General features: G+C 40.2%; 1 protein-coding gene across 1 annotated transcript in view; it reads right to left on the bottom strand.

Annotated features, from left to right (window-relative positions):
- Nucleotides 1-20,101, bottom strand: part of ANK3 (ankyrin 3) — a 328,085-nt gene that overhangs the window by 98,564 nt on the left and 209,420 nt on the right. The window contains 1 exon segment of the mRNA XM_036026924.1: nt 2,948-3,071. Coding sequence (XP_035882817.1) covers nt 2,948-3,071 — 124 coding nt within the window.

Raw genomic sequence — 20,101 nt, 5'->3', positions numbered from 1 at the left:
ACACCCTTTTCCCCACCCCTGCTTCCAGTCGTCAACATTTGTTATCCTGTTCCTAGTCCCTTTACATTCTGTCCAGTGCAATACAAGCTTCCTAAAAGCAGTCATTCTCTTCCTACCCTCTCACTCAACACTGTTACCAGGACTTTTGGACAAGTTCTAAATCTTTACTGGGTAAGACAGTGCCCACAGGTCACAAGGGGCCACTGTGCACCTGAAGTGTGGCTAGTGACTGAAGAACTGCATTTTTAATCGTATTTAATTTCAACTAGTTTTAATCTGAATTGCCATGTCACCTCGGGGACACACCACCAGGCAGTGCAACTTCTAAGTATTCAGGCAAGGTTCTGTTTTGCCCCAGTGATGAGATTTGTGAAGCTCACTCTCAGCATCAGACATTCATTTCCTTAAGTTATGGTTCCTACAGTGGATGTTAATATTGGTGGTATGTGAGCACAGTCTTACTGTACATGTGGACTAAGCCTTAAACATTTTTAAAAATAATTACATATTTACTTTAATTTCAGTTTTTAAATGTATCTAAGATTTGTTGATATGTTTTAAACTTCCCCTCTTTCTTTTAACTTAAACATGCATGCCAACTACACAACAGGGCCCAGAGTTGGGAGCTATCAAGAGAAAAGCTGAAAGATGTCTCCGTTTTCTGTGTCTAAAGTTCTTACTCCTGACTGTCCCAGACCGACTTACAATAGACAGATGGAGCCAATTAAATCCATCAAGCTTCACTCAGAATCCTTAATACAGAGAAGTAATTTCAGCTACTAAAATTAGACATTATTTGCATGGGGATCTGGAAAGCATTAAATTGTTTTTAACTAAGGTCAACTATATTATTTGTAGTCATCAGTATACCCTAAGTGTTAAATACAGGAAGTATTAGAAAACCACATGCCTAAGAATTCTTAAAACTATACTAATGTGCCTAACACAACTCAAATAAAATAGCAACCAGCAAACAAACAGCTCTTCAAGACTGTGATGTCCAGTGAAATTTCTCCAGTTTCTTCATGCATTATACAAACTTTGTTAAGGGAAAGAAGTTCCTTAAATAGTCAGTCAGTTTTGCATAGTAACATTTCTTATCATACATTTAGTTACTTGCTAATTTCCTCAGAATCACAAAACTGATTTGCTAAAGCTGAGCAGGAAAAAAAAAAGGGCACATGTCAGAACAGCACAGCACAGCACAGCACAGCACACAGCACAATGCTGAAGAAAAGAAAAATGAGAAAATGAGTCAGGGAAGGGCAGGAAAACACTGGGAAAGTGCCATTTCTTACCTGATCTTGGGACTATTTTAAAGTATTTTTAGAAAAAAAATCAGAAGAAAGCAAAAAAAAAAAAATGAGACAGGGAAAAAAGAAAAAAAAAGTTATGGTTGAATGAGATACACATTTAATGTATTACTTTTTAAATGTTACACTCAGAATATTATACTCTAACGGTACCTTTAAACATTGGCTTTATGATTTATTTTTATATTTGCCTCTGAGCATAACATGAGTTGCCAATGTAAAAAAATGAGTTACATATAACAGCAACAAATAATAATAATAATGGTGCAATCAAAACCAGAAGTATGAAAGCCTTAGAACTTTCTTGGGAAAAAATCATGAGACAATATTCAGTTTCATCACTCACTGGATGTCAGCTGCTACAATTTCTTATATACAAATGAGTAATCCACAAAATGTTACCTTCTCTAAACTATCTCAGGAAGAGAATCAGCTGGCTATTGGGTTATAAAAGCTATTACATCTCTAAATAGAATTTTCCTTTGAGATCCTCTAAGATTCTGCATATTTTTAGTTATAACTTGTTGCCATCTGTTAATACATAAAATAGTACACATTATAAAAAGTTATTTCCCCTTCTTGTAAATGATACCTGTTACAAGAAGATTTTGTCTTCCACATACTATATATACATTAATAAAACAAAAATTCTAGTAAGTTACATGAGATTCCAAATTCTGTTAAAAAAAAAAAGACTGACTAAAAACAAAAAAACCAGTTCAGGATCTAAACCGGCCACATCAAGGACAGTGAGAATTAACTCTCAGGTTTACCTTGTAGGAAGTGCCATTTACTGTTAGACAATGAAACTTTTTACTACAGACACTCAAAGTACAGGAAAATGTCCCCGGGCTCTGGCTTAGGTGGTTTAATTATTAGCTTTAAAATAACCTGACTGTCAGCAAACAAGCTGTTAATCCAACCAGGGAAAAGAAGTCCCCAAATTTTGGACAAGGTCCTGTTTCTTTCAACCAGTGTCAGACAGGCGTGAGCCAAGCTTTTCCACATACCAAAGTTTTGTGCTTTAGTTGTGAGGATTGACTTCACCACTATTCCTGTCTGTGACTCTTGGGAAGTCACTGTCACACTCCTAACATGTCCCTGGTAAACAGACTAATGGCAGAGTTTTAGAAGAGATACTCAAACTCTTGACAGGCAATTCTAATAAACAATGTGTAATTTTTAAACCAAAATACCCTTCCCAGTCTCAATCATGCATTATTCTTTCAGTAATGTAGAGAGAATAGTGAACAATCAACATAAATATTTCTTATTACTGGAAAATAAGATTTTCCTTTTAATATAGAACAAAATTTAGTTTTGAAACATGTAACCCAGATCAACTCTCCTGGTTTGGTCTGTGAGCTCTTTCGCTACTATGCTTGAAGCGTGACTGCAAGGCGGGAAAAAAACAGAACAAACAACTAGCACGTTCACTCACATAAAATTAAGGACTGAAAACCACGAAAGAAAATAGCGGAGTGTGTACACTTGAGTTGAGACCATTTCACCAAATTCATCTCCTCATCGAAAGAGCACATTTGGGGACAATGGGGAAAATGGAAATGATGCTGGTTTATGACAAATCGTGGTGGTTTGAAACTGCCTATGAAAAAACAGCAACAATAAAATACCTGGCAGAACGGGCCCCGAGACTAAAGCCCATGTAGCCTTCGGCAGGCAGAGAGTCATCGCCCAGTTCCTTAAGGTCCTGGGGCCCCAGATACTTGTCCGTGTCCCCTGTCATCGCATCTTCACCTGCGAACGCACAAAGCAAGGCCCGAGTCAGAAGCTGCCCTTTTGAGAATGGTCTGTGGTGGAGAAACCCGCTCCTCTGGTCACCAGCAAACACCCCTTCTGTCACAGTCATCTTCTCCTGACCCCGGGATAGTATTTGTAACTGCCGTTTAGCAGGAAAAAGTACAGGCAGAGGTTAGTTCATAATTTCAAGAGTAAATTTAAGTAGCAGAAAGAGCTCCTGGTGCTAAGTACCAATTTTAATATATTTCCTCTGCCTCCTTCCTCCCCCTCAAGCCCTGGCGAACCAGAAAGAAGGATCTTGTGTGTCCATTAGTTGTCTGCAACTCACTGTGATGAGGGCAGCTTGTTTGAATGGATATTGATGCAAAATAAAAACCATCTCTTCCTTACTTTTCTGGAAATTATACGTGGAAAGGGACTTTTGTCTAAATGGTCTTCTCGCACACAGGATTTCAGTTTGGGGCTTAGGTAAGAAACTAGCATATTACTTAACCTGAACTATAACTGTTCAATTGGAGAATACTGAATCATTTCAATTTTCAACTGTTTCTAAACCAGTCAAATTAACAGCCCAGTCCAATGGCCCCAGTGTCTAAACCCTCCTTGCAAAGTAGCTCTTCCTTCCATAGAGATCCAATGGGGGTTTCAGCAGTTTGAAAAAGGGACTATATACAATCAATGCTCTTTAGCCATCGATACAAAGAGTTAACCACATAAAATACTTTTACTAGTTACATATGCATAACATGACCTCACATGGAAAAACCACATTCCAAGAGTGACAGGGCAGGTTTTCCAGATGCCTTTTGCCCTTAGTGACGGTTCCCATCCTTGCAAAATGTAGCACAGGCTGTGGAAAAGTTCCTTCCGCAGAGGCAAACTCTATCTCTTTTTTTATGACTCTCATTCTCTTTCTGGACACAAACTTGGCTGGCCGGGTAAAGATTTCAAAAGCCTGTGTTATGTTTTCTCAAAGGTAAGTGATTCATCCGCTCCAGCTATATTTTCCAATTCCCTTCTCAGTCCCGTTTATAATTTCCATTCATTTAAACTCAGGAAACCACAAGAGCTCAGCCTTTAAACTACCAATCAAGTCTAAAAATACACTGTCAACTACTGTTTTTGCAAATGTAAAAACTAAACAGATTAACTTTCTCCTGCGACCCAGTACCAAGAGATTATTTTAAGTAACTATTTACAACTGGGCTAATTTGCACACTCACCGCACACGAGACAAAAACAGCACACACCAAGTACAACTTAAAGAAAGATCTTACTCTGTCGTAAAGCCATTTCCACCAGGCGGGGCTGATCAGACGCTTTCCTGATGTTTCCTGGAATTCCTTAACCAGTGATTTAGAATCTACCTCCAAAGCAACCCAAACAAACCAGTCCTTGGGTTGTATCCACCGTCTTCACCACCACCACCGAGTTCCTCTCAGCATCTTCTCCGTGTAGGCAATTGAGGAATTGCACATCGTTTGCTATTCATTAGAGTTCAAAGATTTTCAATATTTCTGGCCAAAAAAAAAAACAAACCCCCAAAACAAAACAAAACAAAACAACCCACAAAACAAAACCTGGCTACTCTTAATTGAGATTAAGATCCTTTTGATTACTCCGCAGACATCCTTTTAAAGCTCCTTCTGATTGGATTAAAAACTCCTCTGGCAAGCCTCTAGCAGGACCGAATGGTGACATAAATGCAAGCCCTGAGTTATTTGTATGTAAATATGAGGGCTGCTCCAGTGTAGACTTTCGGTAATTTGATACCGGTGCTCAGTGCCTAACCGGGTAACCGAGACAGCCCTAAACCGAGGGAGAATCAGCGAGCGAGGTGCTGCCTTTAATTACGAGGTGACTCTTCCCCAAAAGCAATGAAGAGCTGGCCAACCCAGGTAGAGAAAAAACAAGAAAACAAAGAAGTGGCCCAGGCGGGGAGTGGCAGGGAGCTGCAGGCAAACTTTCAACTTTGTTCTCAGCTGGGAACACCGGGAGCCTCGGTTATTTATGGTCCCTGTCAGGTGGAAGGAGGGGAAAAAAAAAGACAGAGGGAGGGCCTGCCCTTGAGTTGGAGTTGTGAAACTGTGGGGCAGAGGGAGGAAACAGTGATTCCCATAACTCTCCAAGAAGCTCATGAGAACACACTCATCACTGCTGCTTTTTAGCAAGAGTTTGAGGAAAAGGAGCAGAAGTGAGACCATCTGGAAAAAGCAGTGGATGTTCAGCTTTATTTTTGGCACAGGTTCTTTCAACTCTTTAATACTCTGGAAGGAACTAACTGGCTCTCCCTCTTGAGAGGTCCCTGGAGGCGGGCAGGGCTGGCGGGGCGGGATGGGGCGGGCAGGGGAGCTTGGGCTGGAGAGGTCGTAGCTGCAGTGGGTAGGTGTTTCTGTCACTTTGCTGTTACATTGTTTCCCTCTCTCTGGGACTCCGGGCCTGCCTTCACAGCTGCTCCACCCTGTTTATGTTGGCAAGTGTTGGAGAAAACTAAGCAAACTAAGCCTAAGCGGGACTTCTGCACCCTCCATCTGGGTACACTGCGGAGGCAATTTCATTACTCTTTTTCAGGCTAGAAAGTAAGTAAAGGGTATGAAGCTGCCCTGCTGAGGTAGGTGGTTTGCAGCACTTTTTTCATGATAGTGTGTCTATCTCTTGGGTTGTTACCTAAATATACAGACTTTTGATTCTGTAGAACTGATGAAGTGGGAAGCGGATTTGGTTTTCCTGGATAAATGCATAAATAACCGTAACAATAAATGACTCATGGAATATTAAGACAATGCCATACCTAGTGGTTTAATTTGACCAGCCTGGCTGTAATTGACATTGTAAATATGTAGAAATAGGAAGGAAACCATTTATAATGCCTGGTACATATTGAAAAACATTGCCAAGTGAAAGAATAATTTCCAACCTGGAAAGAATGGAAGGGAAAGTCATGGCAAAAATGAAGAAAATGTCTAAAACCTTAATCTGTATTCCACAATCGCACTTAAAATCCAAATACTCTAGCAAAGCCTTATTCAGTGACTGTCACTCAAATTTTCTCACAAGGACTGCAGTGAAAAGGGTGTTCCCCTGACTTCTCTCGTGCCTCTCTCTGGCCCCTCCTCCACGCCCATCCTGCCCTCTGCTACACAGAATTATTTCAGTCTTTAGAATTCCCAAAAGTCTTGCAGACTTTGCACCATTGCCTAGGATATATTCTCTTGATGGAACCTTTACCCCTATTCTTCATCCCAGTTAATTTCTCCAATGTTTGACTTTTTCCAAAACTCCTCCCACCCTCACTCGTCATCTTAAGTGAGGTATCCCTGTGCAGACTTCCCTTATCAGAGCGCATTGCCAACAGAAACATCGGCTGAGTCTCTCCCACTGGATGGTGAGATCCCTAGATTAGGAACCAAATTTTTCCTGGGCCTAGCATGTTGTACATACCCCATAAATATTTTTGAAATCATGGTTGCTTTTATTAAAGAGGTTGGTGTTTTTGCTTTTCTCCCCCATCTAAATTCCACAGTAACTTAGGACCCTTTGGGCATGTCAAGCTTGATGACTGGTCAGTATACTGTAAAATGTCAATAAAATTAAGTTTTCACTCCTCTTTACCCATCCTCCTTAGCCTTCAGCAATGGTCACTGGGAAACCAAGAGAGGCTGGCGTGGTAGTGGCAGCTATCAATACAGGTGGTCAAAGATTAATTAAAATAGATTAAGAAATTATTCATTTACCACTTTAGAAAAGTGAAAATATTTCTTACAAGTTCAGGAATTTAGAATTCAAGGCAATGGTATTATTTTAATGCAGTTTTGCACAGTAGGTGCTCTGGATTAAAATCCAAGTTCCATCATTTCTGATTAGGTGACCTTTGGAACACGTTTCAACCTCTACAAAACTGGGAGAGTAACTCTGCCTCTATCCCAACAATCTCTTGGGGTATTAAATGAAATAATGCACCAAGTAAGGGCTTAATGAGCACTAATCCTTACTATTATTCTGTAGCACACAGTTCTCTAGTGCCCAAGCACCTGAATGTATGAACTCATACAGTTAGCATTTAAATTGGTGCTATTTGTACTGGTGAGGGCAAAATCCAACCACAGCAGCAAACTGTCCCTGATCTCTATGGGCTAACACAGGGCCTGGCTCCTCACAGGTATTCAACAAGCATTTCTTGACTGAATAAGTGAACAACAATAATAAAGTGAACTCACTCTCCTTTCACTAAACACAATATTCTATAATTATTGTACACTACAACATACTACTGTACTGAAGATTAAAAAGGCATGAGATGAACTATATTGAGTGACTTAACTGCCTCTGATCCATTCTATAATCTAAAAACATTGTGATTAGTGGTAGCTTCTGCCCAATACTTCTTATACAAGTTGAGTATGAACCAACCAAAGTATTCTTTTAACGGACAACACTCATACAACACCAGGTATATGTAGTTAAAAGATATACAGGAGTAGGCAAAATATATTTACAATTATGCAAATAATAATTAATACTAACACAAGAATAAACTCTGTTTCATGTATTCACAACTGTAAACCTATTTTTGTCTACCTGTGTGAGTGAGAACCCTTCAAAAAAACAAAATTATCTTCTGGAGGGAAGGCCCCTTGTAGTACAGGCTTCCCGGCTAGGCGAATATTCTAGGAACCCATCTGTATCAGTGTACCAGCTGGTGTTGTTTTAAGAGGCTGCATTCAGCTTCAATGAATTTTTTCTGAAGACTCTTTTAATGCAGTTGCCCATTTCATGATGGGTGATTTAAGTGCACCTGCCCACACTGCCACTTTAAACACAATTAAAAAAATGAATCCTAGTTTTTTTGGGGGGTCATTACCAAGAAACGCAAATTTTCACTGACTGAGAAGTACTTGTGTGGGTTTATGTTTCCTGTGTTTGGTACATTGGCTTGACTTTTGAACAACAAAATGCAGGGGAAGTGATTTTGCACAACCTGACTCTGAGCTAAAAGGAAATCTTATAGCTTCTGTCTAAGCCTCTTGGAACACTTTTTCAGGGGAAGCCAATCTCAATGTAAAAAATTTGACTGCCTTGAGAGCACTAGGCTTGAGAAGGAGCTGAAGACAGCCATACAGGGAGGTGGCACAGAGATCAGCCTTGAGCTGTCACAGCCAGCCTGGCTGAGGGGACAGACCTTTGAATGAAGACACCATCTTGAACATCCTGGTATGATACTCCTGCCTCAGCTGCTGTCTGACCATCATCTCATGAAAGATCTCAAGAACACAGCTGAGCCCAGTCAACTCACACCACCATGGGAGATAATAATAAATTAAACCACTGAGTTTGGAGATGGGCTATTACATTGTAATAATTAATGGAAACAAAGTGGAATGAGAAATAAGAAGGTCCAAAGGTAAGTCAAAGAGGTCACATATGGGCTGCCTAATGCATCCCTCATGAATCGGAGTGAGCTCGTCATGCACTATATGATCAGGGCAGACACAGTCCAGGGAAGTGCACTGGGGAATGCCACTAGAGGCCTCATCGTTTTAGTATTGATTTGATGCCTTTCAAAATTCGGAGGACTGGTATTCTTTGGTTAATCCATTTCTGACAACATAATACCAGAGACTGGAAAATGTTTAAAGAAAAAAACACCACCCCCTCCAGCAATGTATTTTGATCCCACCATTAAGCAAATAAAAGCTGCTTGGGGGGCCCTGCCCTTCAGTGGCCCAGCTATCACTTCTCGTCCCCCCCCGATCATGACTAAGTGACGAGAAGAGGTTTCCAAGACCACACTCAAACTTTCAAAGATTCCTATACTTTGTCTACCAGGAAATAATACAACATAGAACCAGGGACAAAGGACGAAAGAGAGAATATGTACATTAAATGACTGTCAGGACTGTGGGCAATCAAACAGGTGTGCCCTCCTTCCTTTTTATATTTCAGGTGGGTGGTGCAGGGCCGGTGCCTGCTGGAATGCACCTAACCTGAGCTCCTTGCAGACCTTCGGCATGCCCACAAATGATCCCTTTCAGGCTCAATAAAGGCAATGGTTCTTGACCTAATACTTAGAAGTGTTTTCATGTCCTAGAAGTCTTTTTTCTCTCTTTTTTCTTTCTTTTCTTTTGCATGTATGTTTCTTCTGCTCTCCCCACCCCCTTAAAATCCATCACCAATTAATACGATTGTTGTTTTTCTAGGGGTTGAAAATTGCTTTCCTATCTAAATGGAGACTAGAATCATAAAGAAAGTTCCTTAAAGTAACTACAGCAAATTATATTGTCAGAAACCTTGCTTAATTTCTTTTCTGTGAAATGCAGAATCTATCCAAAGTATGTATTTCATAACATTATACAGTTGAAATTAATAGCATAAAACACTTCAAATGATTAATAGAAGACCTCCAAACTACATGGGATTTAAAAAAAGCTAGATTAGAAAGCATAAAGGGGTACTTAAGCTTAAATATTCTAGTGATTTATCAGGAGTTGGTTTCTTACTGGAATTCAGCAGTCTTATAGATAAGCAGTTAATGATCAGAATTTAGAAGATGCAAATTTACTCTGCTTGTTCTGAAAAAAAGCAATTTTTTTTGATAATCACACAGCAAAGAGAAGAAATGAAAACCATCAGAAAAAGAAATCCTTTAGCCATTTCTTGAGTACATTGTAGGAGAGCAGAATGAGATCACATCATTAAAATCAACACTGCTATTTATTGAGCATTTACTATATTCTAGGCGCTGTTTGGTGTTTCATAAGTATTATTATCACAATAACATTATAAAATAGAATTATCTCCATTTCAAGGTAAAACCCAATTCACACTGTTGGAGTAAGATCACTTAGAATATGGAAAAAATCAAATTCAAAATCAGTTGGTTTGATACAGAGCTCTACTTTTAACTAATGCAATATGCTATGCTACTGAACAAATACTATAAAAAATTTGTAACCAAAATGTAAGCTCCATGAGAGCATGTTTGTTTTCTATTTAATTCCATGTGCAGTGCCCAGAGCACAGCCAGGCACACACAGTACATGCTCAATAAGCGAGTGCAATGAAAGTTCAGTGATTGCCTCAGGAGACAGCAACTAGATTACTTGAGCCAGGAGAAGGAGGGAGACTTACTTTTCACCGTCAACTCTTGTACCTTGGGAATTTTATACCATGTGCATCTAACACCTATTCAAAAAATGAATAAAATTAAAATAAAACAAAAAAACAGGGACTGCAGGCAAGTCATTAGGCTGTGTGTTCTATATAACTGAAAAGGTATTTTGACATATAAAGATTTGCCATGTAGATATTAAGATGTGCATGTATACCAACCAGCACATATGCAGCAAACATGAAGAGGAAACTCTGGAATTTACAATATTCGACCTTACTTGCCTCTTTAAGAGATGGAGCAGAAGAAATGAACTAACAGGGAAGACAGAAGGAGGCGTGACATTAATGTACTTCTGGTAGCTTCCCAGTCTTCTGTAGTAGTAGCTCTCAACCCACAGGATGTATTAGAACCACAAACTCTCAAGTGAATCTAATGCTCCTGTGTGCCTGGTCTAGGGACCACAATTTGATAAACATTTCTCTAAAAAATCCTTACAAATTAGTGGCAAATATCTAATGGCAGTACTGATTCTACAGAATTAAATATCTGTTTTCCTGGTGGGAATTACTAGAATGCGCAAAACCTGAGCTTCAGTGATTGAATTCAATGGACCAAGTGCCATGTCTCTCAAATTTCAATGCACACATTTGGATCACCAGCAGACCTTGTCATATGGCAGATGCTGGTCCCACAGGTCTAGGGCAGACCCTGAGATCTTGAATGTGTAACAAACTTCTAGGTGACTGTAGACTGCACTTTGAGTAGCAACACAGTAGAGCACTGTGCTAGGACCTATGTTATGAGTAAAGGCAACTGTTGCCTTTAAGTCACATTATAGTTAATGGGAAAGTTACTAAGATTACAGATCTGCGCATATTTGACCTTGCAACTCGCACTTGGGATCAAGCGCTTGTCTTAAGCTCTCCTGCAAATGCTGAGAGATGGATATGAGAGTGCTGGGGATGTACAGATGATGGAATTGTGCCTCTCCTTCAGGGACTCATATGTGTAGCACAGGCACTGGTGTTTGGCTGGAGGCACAGAAGGTGCTCTGGACTCCAGGACCTTTTGAGATGGTTGGAGGCTCAGAGAGAGGCTGATGGCCCCAAGGCCAAGGTGAAAAATGGAGGAAGCTCTTTCCTGCTCCCTGTACTCTCCACCTGCCCCTTCTATCAGGAACTAGCAGACACTCATTTAACCATTTGTTTTCCAGCATCACCTAGAAGCAGTGGGAGGTTCTTTCAAAACATAACTAAATGCTGGAATACAATCTTGCTTTCTTTCCCAAACATGTGAGAACAACAGGATAAGCTTAGAAAATGTTTAGAGGTGCTATGAGTGGAGTAAGTGGCCTTCAGGAGGCTGAAGAAGTGTGTGTCATTCTAAGGGATCCGGGAACCTCTTGTGGGAGGGCCATCCTCTGCATGGTTTCTCTCCTTCCCCAGCTCTACCTGCTCAGAAGATCGTGGCTTCATAGGTTGCCGACAAGGAATCAGGCTTGAATGGTAAAGTCTGCATATCTCTTAAACAATAACAAGTGGCTGTTACTCTACAGAACAAACGACTCTTCTTGCTCAGGCTGATTTGTTTTTATAAAAAGAACAAAAGTTAATTTGCTTCTTTCCTCTTCAACATTGTTCTGTTCTTTGTGGCCAGGTGTGTTTCTTTAAAAAACCGTATAGTACTTCACTGCTCCTTAATTTAGACTAGACATCATTTCAAAAGTAAGCATGCATGACTCAGTGTTGGAACTTTTCCAGATGTAGCAACAAAAACTATCCCCTGTGAACTTGGTTAATAAATAAACCCATCCCAGCAAAGAAAAAGAATTTAGTGCCTTCCCTCTGAAGAGGTAGAAAAAGACAATGTTGTAATAGTCACTATCATTTTTCGTATATTCTTGTCAATGGTCCTTAACCCTAACCTGGAAATGCCCCTCAATCATCTAAGAAAGATTACACAGTACACCGATGTGGTCAAACATCTCAGACTAATGATGGAATGAAGTTAGGAAGGAGTGCAAGGTTACTTACACTCTTCTCATTATCTAAAATCTAAGCCACTTGTAAAGAAGCCTACATGATGAATAAATTACTAGCCACAAGCTAGCCCTGTGAAATCAGGCACGAAAATGTTGGTTCCTACTTGCAGAGAAATTAGGTAGCTACCTAAATTCCAGGTGGCAGCAGTCTGCCAGTTGGCTCTTTCTCTTGTTCATCCTTCCTTAGTGATTTGTCTAGCTTTGACTTCAAATCCAAGCCTTCTTAGTCTCGGTCCTTCATTACTGAGGTGCACAAGGACCATATGTACAAAACAGGAGCGTGTTCACCACCCTCAGGTACAAAGGAATACCAGGACTATGTATACTTTGTGGGCAAGGCTTTGGCCTCTTCCTTCTCTTATATTCAAACTGCCTTTCATTGCACAGGGCAATAAATATCTGTTTTTTAGTTTGTTTTCTATCTCTGAGCTAAAAAGATGTGTACATACAAGGTAAAGACACCCAGGCCTATTGTCAGTGCTCATCCTCACTGTGATTCTAGGCCAAGTGGTCAGACCACCCCTTCCCAGTGTCCCTGGTTGCCTAACCCCTCCTGTTCCTGGCTCTCTACCCTCCCCCACACTACCTGCCCTGCCATTCACGCTCAGTGCTGATGGTGCACTTTCTTCTCTCTGTAGTAAGGATGCCAGTGTGAGGGGGCAGCGACTGGGGTGGTTTTATTAGGACTCGCTTCCACATGGAGCAGGTCAGACTCTGCAGGTACACGGGCAGGGATTAAAATAATGTGGCAGGGGTGAGGGGGAAATCATGTTCAAAATTGCCATGTGTTTTGGGCAAATGAAAAAACAACCTATCATCCTTAGTCAATAAACATGCTTCATTCCCTGCCCTCTCTTAAGGTAAAAGGTAGAAAATTGTACTTCAACAACAATTAAAATAAAAATTAAAAAAAAGAGAGGTAACCATCCCTCCGTCCACTCCTTCCACAGGCTTCTTGGGAGGAAGAAATACACCCACTGTCTGACTTTCCTCCTCTCCGCACTCGAAGCTCTCCTTCTGAGCCCACGTTCACGGTATCAGGGACATGCCAGATGCTGAGGTCACCAGGGAGTTGCCTGTGCTCACCTGACAGGACTTTCCCAGGGAGGTTCCTCCCATGGCTTCCCCTAGAACTCACCCTCTGGCTTTCTCCCTCCACTCTTCACCCACTCTGTCCCCACAGCCTTTGGCGCTCTTCTTCCTCTTCAATGTCAGTGTGCCCAGGGTTTTGTGGAACCGCTTCTCTTCCTTCCATGGCCTGTCTTGGAGTCCTCATTCTGGCTGGTGCCGAGCTTCCCCTCCCTGTGGCGTGCTGGGCTCTGCCATGGAGCCCTTCACTCCTTTGTCTCTGTCACTTGGACCAAAAAGTTTTCTGGCCCAGCAACACTTCTTTCACCCTCTCCTTTCTGCCCCAACCCCCCCCCCAAAAAAAAGTTATGTTTGTCCAAATTCTATCTATTCCTTAAGTAACTCCATCTGTTCCTTAAAATGCTTCCTCCCTGAGGCCTTCAGTAATCTCCCCTTCTTTTGAATTCCTTGTCATTTTATCTATTCCTCTCCTGACTTAGAGCATCTCATTGGGTAGAAGAGTCGAAGCAGAAAAAGTAAATTCATTTTCCATTTTCCTTGGTACATGCACCTCAACAAATATCTTAAAGTCTTTGAGCTTCAGATTCCTTAATGTAAATTAGAACTAATAATACTTTAAATTAGGACTAAGTGCAAATTAGGATTAATAGTAGTACAGATAATACTCTCCACTACTTTGACAAAATTAAGCAAGATAAGGTACCTTGCAACTAACATTTCCTGAGATCTCTGGGCTCACATGTTCCTACTTATTATCTTATTCAGAACTTACAAGAATCTCTCATCTAAATTATCAGGCACCACCGATGTTCGAGTCGAGGTTACGGCCAGGGATTTGAGTACATGCACTGTGCTGACTCGTGTGATCTTGATCAAGGTCCTTCACCTTGATGCAATGGGCTTTCCACATCTGGGAAGTGGAAAAGCTTGGCTCTAACTTAGAGGGTCACCATGAGTGTTAAGTGATGTAACACATGAACTGTATGTACCTTAAAGCCTCACCCATAGAAAGGGCTCAATAAATGGTTAAGTACTTGTTTAGGATGTTGAGAGTGTTCATGTATATGGGATCCTGCGGAGGGACAGAGCAGAGTAAATGTGTGAAGCTTCACTAGTGACACGGGGACCCATGAACTGAGTGTTTGTCCTAAGAGCTCAGACAGTGACAAGGGGAGCTCTGCCCTTCTAGAGCTAATAGGCTGGTTTGAAAGAAAATAAAAATTACTCACAAGTTGTCAAACTATAGTCTGTGGGTCAAATCCAGCCTGCCCTCCCGTTCCTGTAAATCAAGTTTAGTCACACAGCCATGTCTACCTGCAGAGGTGCTGTCTCCACTGTGTTCATGCTGCAAGGCAGATTAGAGCAGCTGGGAAAGAGACAATGTGGCCCTTCACAGGCAAGTTTTGCTGCCCCAAAATGTATGACTAATACACTGAGATGAGCATTAGGAAGAAATCAAAAAGTATGAGTGAGAAGAGAACAGAAAGGAGACAGCCGAGGGGCCACATCCCACGGGACTTAGCGACTGCGCGGAGGGACTGAGTTTCGGTCCAAGTGCAATGGAAAGCCTTGAGAGGTTTTTAGTTTAGTTGTGTATTTTGGGGGTGTGTCTGCATTATTTGTGGGGAATGACTACATTTTCCCTGAAATACAGCCACCACAATCAGATGACCATGTAAAAATGTAAATGCACACCTTAGCAAATTGTTATAAAATCAATAATTTTATAACAATAAACATCCAGGTTAAGAAACAGAACATCAACACTTCAAAAGCCTCCCAAATCACAGCCTCCTCCACATTTAATCACCTGGCTCATGATATTCTTGTCCTCGTGTTTTAAAAATAACCTCACAATCCTACCTGAATTTGATGAATTTTGTGTTTGCATAATCCACAACCCAGTAACTATACTCCTCAGGACCCTGCAGAAATGTGTGCGTAGGTGTACCAGGAAACACATACAAGGAGATTTATAGCAGCTTTGTTTGCGAAAGCTCCAAACTGGCAACAAGCCTGATTTACATGAATAGAAGAATAGATAATGTAATTACGGCATAGGCAGACAATGGAATATTGCATAGAAATAAAAGTAATCTACAATTATATGCAACAGCATGAATGAATTTCAAGAACATTACTCTCAGCTGTGGAGGGTTTTAAGCTGGGGAAAGGAATAACATGATGCAGCGTGTACTCATGAGAGACTGCCAAGGATGCTGTGAAGAAGGCTGGGTATGTGCGGGGAGAGCAGGATTGGAGCCCTGCAAAGAGCCCCCTGCAGTCAGCATCCCCTGGGAGAAATGGTTGGGGTGTGGGCAGGATTAGGGTGGCGGCCATGGGGATGCAGAGGACAGGGATTGGAGATGTGCTCTGGAAGTAGAACTAACAGGACTTGCTGATGGATGGGATATGAGTGGTAAAGAAAAAGAAATTACACTTAACCACAGGTTTTGACTTGGTTACTGGACTCATTCCCTGAGATGGAGAAGGGTAGGAAGAGGCATTGTTTAGCAGGGGTACATTCAGGGCATGATGAGGTAAATTACCTGTGAGAATTCTCAGTGGAAACACCAAGTACACAGCTGGGAATGCCAATGGATAACATGGATGAAAATCACTAAACAATTCCAATTCCAAAGAAAGGCTACCCACGGAAGGATGGGCTCTGTTTTAGAATAAAGGCCTTGGTCTTTATTCCACAGATCTTTTTCTTTAGCTGAAAATTCCTTTAAATTAATGGTTGTTTGAGATGCAAGCACACCTTGGGGGAGTCATTATGAAGTTGTTTTTAAGTTCAATACACAGTCTAGGGCTGTCTCAGTGAGCAGGGATTTAATGGAGAGAAAAAGGAACAGGCACATGTTCTCCATCCTGCATTTTCAGAAATCTGTGAAACTCTCCTTCTCCTGAGTCTCCCTCCACTTTGATGCAACTGACTAAATGCATATGGAAGGTTGGTGGGGCACCAGGCCCTGGGCTGGGATCTGGGGACACAACTGAGCATAAGACTTGGTCTCTGCTTCCGGTGTTTCACTTTGACTTTATCACTATGAGTGGCGTGCCATTACGTAACGTCTATTCGAAAGGTCAGTTATGAGCAGAGAAATATGAAGCAAAAGGCTAGATGATTTAAGAGGTATTTGTACAATGATAAAACTTCAGGTGAAGAACAATTTCTGCATGACACAACCACCACTCCTTTGAACCATGTGGGGGCAAGCTTATGTGCAAGCATCTTTCCAGTCTGTATAAAACTAGACACATAATCGTCTGGTATACTTATTGGGATAACAAAGAGGTTAGGCTGGCAGGACAGTCCTTGACATTTGGTGAGGTGGGGTCCTAGCGGGTGTTTTTCTGGTGCCGTTCTTGACATCTAGCTTTATATTTCTCAAACTAATTTCTCCTAATTTTTTTAGTTTCAGATTATGCCAAGTAAAATTCTAGTTATTCTCCCCTAATTGAGAATACTTGGACATATTTACTAAAATGACTTGCTTTTGATTCTTAAAATGTATTCTAAATCATGTTTATATTTATTTTACTTGAACTTGCATCTCTTGGTCAGCATATTTCTTTTGCCCAGATGGCCATATGAAGATATTTCTATTGTATATGTCTATTGTAGCCTCATTTAAGTCTTTAAAAAATAATTCTTACTGCCTTGTGATAATTTTGAAGAGCATGATTTGTTCCCTCTCCTAACTATAATGTTTTTTTAAAAAAGAAATTTAAAAATACATCCTTGGGTTCTGTATATAAGAGACAGATCGTGTTAGGGTACCAGTGAAAGATGTCATGTGAAAGCACAGACTGTCTGCTCCATCTCCTGGTCCAGCTCTGCCACTCTCCTGGCTGGGCAAGACACTCAACACACTTATCTGGGCTGTGCTTCCTCAGTATAACGGAGAGCGAGGGTTACATGACACTGACCCTGCCCTTTCAGTTCTTTGAATTCTGTGGGTTTTAATTTGCCATGGCTTCTATCGGGCACTGAACTTGGCACCAAGGTGAACTGAGAGTGACTCTCCTCACCCCTCATGTCACTCTAATACAGGATGAAATTTTATGGCTTTATGAGATCTCAAACTCTTACCTAGTTGATAATTACTTCTACCACATGTTGTACTTAGATTGTTATTTTTTATTTTAATATTTTGGATCTGCACTTGACCCTGAAGAGATTTTGCAGCCCTATTAAATTTATAAGTACCTAAGGATTAAAAATTCTTCCCAGAAAGTTTGCTCACCCAGATGTCTCAAAAGATCACTAGGGTTGTATTTCACAGAGCTGCCTTTTTGGATTTTACTTTTCATGGTTTAATTCCATTTCTCATTATGTCCTAGCTATAGTTTTAAAATCTGCTACCCAATCCACAAGAATTATGCAAGTTAAAATAGTATTTTATATACATTTTAAAATTTTTTATAAAATACATTTTATGTTAATTTATCATTTAAAACCAATTTTTACCTAAAGCTAACTGAATTCTCTTGGGAGGGGACCCCCAATTGGAAGACAACTTAAACCTTAATCTCAATTTTCTTTCTTCTTTCCTTCCCTTTCTCTTTCTTATTTTTATCTCTTTTCTTTCCCCTCCCTTCCTTCCACCTTCTTCTCTGTTTCTTTCTCTCTCATCTTTTCTTCTCTTTCTTCTGAATTACAACATCAATTATAAAATGTAAGAATCTAACCGGCACTAGAATAAATATATTAATGTTGTATGTATATTAATATTGATGTATGTAACATATTCTGGGAAAGAAACAGCAGAGCATTAAGATACTGGTGAACCAGCCTAGGCCTCCGAGGCGCTCTGCTTACCTCCTTACCTGAATGATGCTTGGGCTTAAAATCCTGCCTTAGACAAGGTTGCTTATCTCCTCTTCTTCTACTGCCCTGCTTTGCTGAGCCTTCCTCCTCTGCTCTACTCTGTAGCTTGACTCCTTTGTGCCCCTAGGTCATTGGCTGATAGCATTGTCTAGACTTATTTCTCTTAATTTTTTTTGAGCAAGTAATCCAAACATTCTTTCTCTTATAATGATTTCTCACAGTGGACCAAAGTAAGAGGAGAAAGAGAAGGAGAAAGCAAAAAAGAAAGAAGAGAGACTACTGTTCTGTTAATATTTACTCACTTTTTATAATTTAGAATTAAAATTATATTTTCCCATATTACACATTCATGCTTCTATTTTTTTCTTGAGAAAACTGAACAGCATATACTACTGTTATTTTTATTTGCTTTAAAAAGCTGCTGAAAAAAATAAAAATAATAAAAAGCTGCTGATATCAGCATCCTGAGATACCAGTGTAGTAATCTCTTACTAGTTCTTGTAGAGAGACAAATTCACAACATGTGGTTTCATGGAAATAACCATGTGCCACAGTTCCTAGGGTTTACTGCTTCAACTCCAACTAAAGTGGCAAAGTTCTGGCCAAACTATCAGGCAAATGAGTCAGAAGTAAAAACCATCATTAACATTGTAGGGGCCTCTTAGAATTAACATTTCAAAATGATTTGTTTTGGAATTTGGAGTATTATAGAAATGCTAGTTTCTGCAGCAAAGAATGACGTAAGCCACATGATAGAACAAATGTGGCTTAATGGTGCTCCTGTGAGCAAAATTCAAGGACATTAGCTGACAGTAATATTCATGTCAGATTAAATGTATATTACAACCTCAAAAACATCTTAATCTTCAGTAATAGATTTTTAATATCATCCATGGACAAAGCAATACGTCTTCCACTGTCTGCTTTGAGCACACCACATCTAACATATTGTGTTCGGGTCTGGCCGCCTCAGTTCACGGGGGCAGAGAGAGGCGTACTGAAATGTGCATGGGAGACTGAGTAGGATGGTGAGGGAACAGTGGAAGGAAGTGGTGATAATATGCCTAGGGAAAAAAAGACTAAGAAGAAATACAAAAGTGTTTTCAAATATTGAAAGGATTGCCACATGAAAGAGGCAGATTTTGTTCTAAGTAGTGCCAAATATATCAGAGCCTGGATCAATGAGTAGAAGCTACAGAACACTCAATGAAATGAAGAATTTTTAAAGTCAGAGTTGTTCTCAGTGGAGCAGGCAGTTTGGGGATCAGGAAATTCCTATCATTTGAGATACCTGGGAAAAGGAACTCCTAAGCAGAGGATTCTGTGGAGGCAATTCCCGCAGTAGATGGATGTTGTTCGGACTTTAAACATTAGTGGAAACATTTCATGTGGAAACCCCTTTTCCACATTAATTCTACCACATTATGAAATCAAAAGCCATTTGACTCCAACAGCCCATGAACACACCCATGAAACAAGGGCCAATGTGTTTAAAGAAGGATTGTAGTGGAATTTTAAATTTTCTTGTTAACTTCAAATTACCAAACTGAGAAAAATCTAAAGGAAGTGACTGTCACTTCTAGTCAAACAGCTAGATCCAGTAGCTTCAAACTAAGAGATTCAAAATTTCTCTTTTTCTTGAAATTATTTGGTTATTCACATGAATAAAGGCTATATTGTATAGTCCATTCAAACTTGGCTTCTCATTGATGTGGCTCTTTTGGGATATTTTGTTAAAAACTAACAACTTTTTAGGTCTGTGACTATCATTCTATTTCATATAAATTTCACTTGAAAAACATACTTTGATGTCACGGGTTGCATGTATACACACCTATGTGAGAACATCATTTTCCTTTTATCTTCTGCTTATCAGAAATTACTCTGAAAATGTGGCATAAGGTGGCATTGAAATATCATGACAAGAAAGCATACTGCTCTTAAAGTCC

The sequence above is a fragment of the Phyllostomus discolor genome, chromosome 5 (assembly GCF_004126475.2).
Source record: "Phyllostomus discolor isolate MPI-MPIP mPhyDis1 chromosome 5, mPhyDis1.pri.v3, whole genome shotgun sequence".
Classification (NCBI taxonomy): domain Eukaryota; kingdom Metazoa; phylum Chordata; class Mammalia; order Chiroptera; family Phyllostomidae; genus Phyllostomus; species Phyllostomus discolor.
The sequence above is the reverse complement of the archived record's forward strand: the minus strand, read 5'-3'. Positions and strand labels throughout refer to the sequence as shown.